The 8,239-nt window shown below is 56.5% G+C and overlaps 1 protein-coding gene across 1 annotated transcript; it reads left to right on the top strand.

Annotated features, from left to right (window-relative positions):
- The first annotated feature begins 879 nt into the window (after positions 1-879).
- LOC139055720 (uncharacterized) lies at positions 880-5,455 on the top strand. Its single transcript, XM_070533255.1, has 2 exons — positions 880-2,079; positions 5,240-5,455. Exons 1-2 carry the CDS (start codon positions 880-882, stop codon positions 5,288-5,290), a joined length of 1,251 nt encoding a protein of 416 aa, XP_070389356.1. The 3' UTR covers positions 5,291-5,455.
- The last annotated feature ends 2,784 nt before the right edge of the window (positions 5,456-8,239 follow it).

Below are 8,239 nucleotides of genomic sequence, written 5' to 3'. Positions count from 1 at the left end.
TTTCTGGTAACGCTCTACGGCGGAACTACAAGCTTAAACAGCTCCGCTGTTAAGAACATCGAGTTAAGGCGAACCGTCTCAAACGTACTCTTTGGCTAAGCCGAACATACGGAGTGACCGCCACTCAGGGCGCAGCGCATCCAGGCACTCTACTCCAAGCCTGCGGGGCACATCGACCTTGGACAGAGGCGAAAACAAGAGGATGAGACAAGCAAACTTACAGTGATGTTTCACTTCGTGAACGTGGAGGACGTGCAAGCGTATGGGTGCTATAACGCTCACAAAGCTATGGTACCTCGGTGCGCTTAGACGCCTACGCTGTCCGCATCGCAGATCGTACTCAGGACAGGCGCCGTGCGGCCGCGCTTACGCAGCAGCAGGTGCCGAAGCAGAACGCCCCCTTGTGAACATTCGCTTATTAACTAAATTAACAACCATGGTGTCAGCGTGCACAGGCAAACAAGAACACATCACACTCAATGACCGCGGACGCTCGCTGCCAAAACGCTGGCGTGAGGAATCGCAGCAGCAGCAGCGGCGAGCGAAGGGACCTTCCAGCTGTCTATCACTTCAACGCAAACTGAGCAGTGAGAACACAGCGCAGGCGAAGGTACGAGACGTCGGCCCACCGAGACTGTGCCTAAAGCAGGGACTCGCTCCGAGACAGCCGATGTGAACGGACGTGTCGTCAGCGCGCTCCGTAACCACCGAGACGACGCGACCTTCACCGACCGCCCTTGCCCGGGTCGCTATCGTCGGGAGTCATATGGGAAGCGGCCTTCTCGCCGTTTCCCACCGACCACCTTTTTGAAGCGGACTCTCCCATACCAAGCTGCGGTGGTGACGCCGCACCCTGCCGCGCCCAACGCCGCATGGAAGATGCCTTACACCGTAGAAGGCTCCGATATCACCGCCGCGGAGTTATCCGACGGCACATGGACGGCGTTCGAGATGCAACACCGCTACCGACGCCCATCTCCGCCTGAACAGCAACCTGCCGGAGCCCAGACGCCGGCCACGACGCTGTCTGCCCCGAATGCGCGTCAACGCGGCCGCCCTCCACCGCCGACCAGAAAGCGCCCGCTTCCCCGCCTGCCCTCGGACGACCTCAAGATAGTCCTTCGCCCGCAGGGCACACTCAACCTCCACACCGTCGGCCCCGCCCGGCTGGCTGTTGCCATTTACGCAGCAGCCAACGTCGACCAACGCCTGGCAGTTACTGCCGACCAGGTTAGAATGCACCCCACTAACAACACAGTGACAGTGAGCACGCCTGACAGTGCTCGTGCAGTGTCTTACGCCAAGGTCCGCGCCATCACCATCGACACCACAGAAGTCCCTGTTGCCGCCTACGCCCCAGCCCCAGACAACTCCGTGCGAGGGATTCTGTACGGGGCTTACAGCTATGAAAGCGACGCCGAAATCTTCGCCGAGCTTCGGGCTCGCAATCCCGACATCCCTATCGTTGCTGCGCGGCGTATGGGCCAGACACGACACTTTGTCGTCACGTTTGCCAACACCAAGCTGCCCCGATACATGCGGTATTTGGGCTTCACTTTCGAGGTCTTCCCTTACAAGGGGCGCCCGGAGGCTTGTTTCAACTGTCGCAAGCTAGGTCACAGAACAGATGTGTGCCCACAACCGCGCCAACCCATTTGCCGCCGCTGCGGTGTGGCCCACGAACCTCAACCAGTCGGCCAACCACCCACTTGTCAAGCCACGTGCATCGTATGCAAAGGCCCACATCCCACCGGCAGTAGAAGCTGTAAATACCGTTTCGTGCCAACCAGCCGAGCTAAATCTTCCAAATCCTCCACGGACACTGAAACTGACCCCGGCACCTTGTCACGTGGCCATCAGTCTCGCTCTCGGAGCCGCGACCGCCAACAACGACCCCCAGGAAATGACGCTTTCCCACCACTGCGAAGCAGCGGCTCCAGTCACAACAGCCCTAGCCGCTCCCCATCGCGCTCTCGGGACTCCCGGGCAACCTCCCAGGTCGGGCCGGATACCAAGTCCACCAAACAGGTCGCGTGGAAGAGCCCTCCACCAGCCACAAGCCAACTGCCCGACCCCCAGGTAAGGGAACTGGCAGAAATGGTTCAGCAACTACAGCTACAGTTAGCACAGGCAAATGCTAAAATTCATAGCCTTGAGTCTGCACAGGCGCACCCAGAACCGCGGCCGCAGCAGGTGGCTCGCGCTCCCACCTCCGACTCCACCAATGACCCCAACATGGACACCGACCAGCCCAAGTGCAATAAGCGCAAGGCACCTCCCCCCTCCTCTACCTCTGACCTTGACGCAAAATTCGAAACTTTTGACGCCCGCTTATCTAAAATAGAGGACGTCCTAAAACGGCTGACCCCCACTATCGACCAGCTCATTGAAGGCTGCACTAAAATGGCAACCAATATTCACACCCTAACCGCACGCCTCGACCACCTCGCGGGCCCTCCGCAAACTGACGCCCTCACGACATCAAAGCCCACTCAGTCGCCTGGTGCGCTTCCCTCTACCGAGAGTGCAGCCGCGCGTGCGTCTGCTGGCGGTATTATCAAAACCGACGTAGCGTTTCCGCAGCGTCCCGAACCCTACAGGAAACGCGATGGCTAGCGCGCCCATCACAGTATGGCAGTGGAACTGCAGGGGCTTCAAGGCAAAGCGGAGAGCCTTGGAGTATACCCTGCAGGCCCAGCCATTTACACCCCACATTATAGCCCTCCAGGAAACATACACCGACACAAAACTAGCCAGCTATACTGCTTACAACCAATCGGTGGCGCCGGATCTCCGCCCGAGCACCGCCATCCTTGTACACCGCAACCTCACCGCCAATCAACTCGATCTTGACTACCCCGAAGTCCCACACACTTTCGTGCAGGTCCTTCCAAACAGCCGAACCGAATCCCCACTCAACATCTTAAACGTGTACAGCCCCCCAAGTGACAAGAGCACTAATGTAGCCACTCTCCTCCGCAAGGCGTGTGCGATCGCGCGGAACGAGATGCTACTTATAGTGGGTGACTTTAACGCACCACACGCCGAGTGGGGCTACCCCAGCAGAGCCTGCGGTCGTAAAGGAGCCAAGGTTTGGGACACTGCCCAGACACTGGCTCTGACGCTCCTCCTCGACCCCGAACGGCCCACCCGTTGCGGTAACAGCATCACGAAAGACAGCTGCCCCGACATCACTTTCGCCCGCAACATCCCAGATGCGCGCTGGGACAATCTCGGTATGAACATAGGTAGCGATCACTATGTTCTCAGCCCTACGTTCACAGCCACACACAGCAAGGGCCCTCGCCGCACATTCAAACACACCAACTGGGACGCTTTCCGGTACGTACGAACTCAGCGTCCGCAAAGCCCCATAGACGACCTCAACACATGGACAGATACTCTGCTCCGCGACGCAGCCAACGCCACCTCCACAGTCACCCAGGAGGAGGGTGGCCCCACCCCAGATGCTAAACTCATGCATATGTGGGAGGCCCAGCGCAGCCTTCACGCTCGCTGGCTCCGACGCAAACACAACCGCCCTCTCAAGCTTCGCCTCGCTCGCCTAGAACGAGAGATCGAAGCCTACTCCACCAAACTTAGTCAGGAACAGTGGTATCAGACTTGCGACCGACTCGATGGGCAGTTGGGATGCAAGAACACATGGTTTCTGCTCAAGCACTTGCTTGATCCGACCCACACCAAGTCAGCATCACAAAAGAATCTCAACCGCGTCATACACGCGTTTCCAGGCACGAACCAGGAACTCCTCGCTACCTTGAAAGACAAATACATAAACACCTCCACCGACATTCCCAACCCCTTAAATTACAAAGGCTCCCAGAACCCAGACATGGACAGAGACATCATGGCGTCGGAAGTCCGCGCCGCTCTCAACCGCATCAAGACCACCGCGGCCGCCGGCGATGACCATATTACCAACAAAATGCTCCGCAACCTGGACGACCAGTCGGTCGCAGCACTTGCGGACCTTTTCAACCACCACTGGCATGAAGGTCGCCTTCCAGACTCCTGGAAGCATGCCAAGGTAATCTTCATACCCAAACCAGGCAAACGACTCGATATGGGCAACCTGCGGCCCATCTCGCTCACGTCTTGCCTGGGGAAGGTTATGGAGCACGTAGTTCTGAACAGACTCCACACTCACGCAGACAAGGAGAATCTCCTCCCCCCCACGATGTTTGGGTTCCGGGCTGGACTTTCTGCCCAAGACATCATGTGGCAGATACAACACGACATACTCGACCCGGGTCCCATCCGGGCGACACGCACCATTCTCGGCCTCGACGTCAGTAAAGCGTTCGACAACGTGTCGCACGCTTCTATACTGACGAACCTCTCACAGATGAATGTAGGCACTCGCACCTACAACTACATAGCCAACTTTCTTTACAACCGCACTGCTGAACTCCACATTGGAGACCTCTGCAGTGACAAAGTCACCATGGGCACCCGGGGAACACCACAGGGAGCTGTTTTGTCCCCGTTCCTATTCAACATTACTATGCGGGGCCTTCCCACACTTCTCGACACCATACCCCACATTAAGCACTCAATATACGCCGACGATATTACCCTCTAGACAAACACTGGCTCGGACGGGGAGATACAAGATTCACTTCAACAGGCAATCGACACCGTCCACACTTACGTACAGGCAAACGGTCTCGTTTGTTCGCCCACCAAGTCTGAACTGTTAGTTATACGAGACAGACGTGTTCGCCGACCCGTCCCCGACCCTCAAGAGCCAATCACGCTTCACATTGCCACCCACCCCATAGACCCCGTAAAGACCATCGGCGTGTTAGGCATGCTGGTTCAGAACAACACGCAGAACTCGGAAGCCATCCAACGCCTCCGAACCACAGCCCAACAAATCAACGGCCTAATCCGCCGCATTGCCACTCGCCGCAGGGGAATGCGGGAGACCGACCTCTGCCGCCTCACACAAGCCTACCTCATTAGTAGGATTGTCTACACATACCCTATTACCACCTCCGCCGCAAAGACGAAGAGGCAGTAAATAGCATCATCCGCTCGGCGTACAAGGCGGCAATGGGACTGCCCCAGTCCGCCAGCACACAGCGTCTCCTTCAGCTTGGAGTATACAACACCCTCACAGAGCTGATAGAGGCACACAAGACTGCACAGGTACACCGTGTTTCTCGCGCCGAACACGGTCGTTACATTCTTAATCGTCTTAATATCAACCCTACAGGTGACATCCACCCCACTGCTCCCCTCCCGACTGGAGTCTTCAGTCGGCTAGTCATCAGACCCATGGCCAAGAACATGCTACCCGGCCGTCACGATAGGCGCCGCCAACTGAAGGCACAAGCCTTAGACGTCACCTACTCCGCCGACGAACATGCCATGTACGTGGACGCGGCGAAATGCGACTGTAACACATACGTAGCCTGCGTAGCGACGCCAACCACCACTCTCATCAGTGCCGCTACAGTGCACACACACTCCTCCACCGCTGCCGAAGAGGTTGCGATCGCGCTAGCCATCGCGGATCCCTGCACAAGCACGGTTCTCAGTGACTCTAAACAAGCCATCCAAAATTTCTCAAAAAACTCACTCTGTCTCCCCGCCGCACACATCCTCCGCGGTTGCACTCTCGACAGAACTATAAGCTTAGTGTGGGTACCTGCTCACGCGGGGAACTCTGGGAACGAAGGGGTCGACCGTTTAGCCCGAGGCCTAACTAACCGGGAGGCCGGCCCCTCGAACCCAGATGCGCTCGCAGAGGTCCCCAAATCCTACGCTGAAATTACAAACTTCTATAAGGAGACGAGACGCGTGTACCCGCCTCCCCACCCCGACCTCGAACAGGCGCAAGCCACCATGCTTCGCAGACTGCAGACCGATTCAATACTCAGTCATTCTAGACTTTATTTAATCACTGGAGGGGATTATGACCCCGTCTGCACTAAGTGCGACCATGGAGTGTTCGCCACTCGGGCACACATTCTCTGGGGATGCGAGGGTAACCCTCCGCCACAATCATTACTGCCAGTTCCCTCCGAAGAGGGTTGGAACCAGCTGCTGACAAGGCAAGACAAGAAAACGCAACTCGCACTCGTTTCGTGGGCCCAAGACGTCGCCCCCACCTGGGAGCCACACTAGGCCTACCTGCCCTAACTTCCTACCCTGCAGTGGCAAAATAAAGTTGTTTCTCTCTCTCTTCTCTCTGCCTAAAGCAGATCGCTTTCAAGAGAAAGCCCGCGCAACCACGCGTGTCCGAAGTACAGCATCCTCATCCCTCCCCTCCTCTGGTGTCATGCGTTCAATGGAAGACGGCGCGCTTCCTACCCCCTTTCCACCCTTGCGCCCGCGAAATTGAGATGCCATCGTCGACTCACCGTCACCGTCACGCCCAACCGACAGGGTACGGCGTGCGAGGGTGATATCACCCCAAGACGAAGCCCGTACGTCCTTATCGAAAACAAAACCTATAGGAACTGCTAGAGGAGCTCAACCTAGCGCCCCTAAGCCTACCTCCTCCTCTGCGACACTTAGCCTCGCTTCTCCTTTTTTTATTAAGTTAATTCCGAAGTCTACCCACAACTGCTTCACCTCTAGGAGGCCAGACGAGGACTTTTGAAGACATGGAAGAAGCAGAAGAGAAACCGCGCAAACTCAAGATCCGCATTGCCGCAGTCTCGCGGCAGGCGGAGGAGTATGCTGAAAAACTCGGACGTGAGAACTGGAATCGAGTGTGCGACCAGTTACAGGGAACCCTCAGCAACCGAAAGACCTGGGCCATTCTAAAGACCCTTCTGGCGAAGACGGAATCAAAAACTGCCACGGGGCAACACATACAAAGACTTATACACAACTTCCAGGGAACCAAAGAAGAAGCGCTCGAAGCCATCACCGGGAAATACATCGGAGACGAGCAACAATGGAAGACGCAGCCAGTCATTCACCCGGAGTACGAGGGGGTACCCAATCCGGATTTAGACCAACCTTTCACCAAGTCGGAGATCGTGGCAGCCTTAAGAAATCTCACAAGAAACACGATGTCCGGCAGGGATAAAATTAACAACAAGACCCTCCGTAACCTGGACGATGGGGCGACGGAGAGTTTACTAAAGTATATCAATGAAAGCTGGGAGACCGGCAGTATACCGGCTTCCTGGAAGCACGCGGAGGTAACGATGATCCCGAAACCCGGCAAGCCCATCAATCTACAGAACCTGCGTCCGATCTCTCTCACGTCATGCGCGGGTAAACTCTTCGAGCACATGGTCCACAATCGTCTCTCGCCCTACGTGGAAGAAGGTGGGCACCTGCCGAACACTACGTTCGGTTTCCGGCCTAACCTCTCCACCCAGAACATTCTACTTCAGCTTAAAGAAGAAGTCATCGACGGCCTCAGCACATTCCACAAGAGTGCCATCCTGGCACTCGACGTGAAGGGAGCCTTCGACAACGTCTCACACGAAGCAGTGCTAAACAGCCTACATCATACCAACTGCGGACGGCGGCCATACAACAACGTCCGGGACTTCCTGACGGGTAGAACGGCGACCATAGGCCTGGGGAATCTCAGGACCGAGAAGTTCCAAATACCGCAGAAAGGAACCCCCCAGGGGTCGGTGATCTCCCCGTTGCTGTTCAATATAGCGATGAGGGGATTGCCGAACCTCTTGTAGAACGTCAGGGGTATCCGTCACGCAATGTATGCAGACGACCTGACAATGTGGACGTGCAGGGGATCGGCGGGCGAACAACAAGACGCCCTGCAGGAAGCTATCGACAGGACCGATCAGTATCTACACCGCTGCGGTCTTTCATGCGCGCCGGAACAGTCGGAGCTCCTGATCCTCAAAAAGCGGACAAGAGGGCGGCCTCCGCAGGAGACGCCTGACCCAACGTTGACACTAAATGGAGTCAACATACCCAAGGTGGACACACTCCGTATTCTGGGCCTCACTCTCCAGAAGGACGGTGCCGGTCTCGCCGCCATTAAAAAACTGCAAGCGACAGTTACCCAAGTCGCACACTTGGTGCGAAGAGTGACAAACAAAAAGCACGGCCTGAAAGAGCAGGACACAATCAGATTAATACGAGCTCTGATAACCAGCAGAGTCACTTACGGCACCCCGTACCTGAGTCTCAAGAACAGCGAGAGAGACAAATTGAACACCCTAATACGAAAGACCTACAAGCTGGCACTGGGGCTTCCACCAACGACATCGACAGCTAC

The sequence above is a fragment of the Dermacentor albipictus genome, chromosome 2 (genome assembly GCF_038994185.2).
Source record: "Dermacentor albipictus isolate Rhodes 1998 colony chromosome 2, USDA_Dalb.pri_finalv2, whole genome shotgun sequence".
In the NCBI taxonomy this organism is placed as follows: domain Eukaryota; kingdom Metazoa; phylum Arthropoda; class Arachnida; order Ixodida; family Ixodidae; genus Dermacentor; species Dermacentor albipictus.
This window is presented reverse-complemented; position numbering and strand designations above follow the sequence as displayed.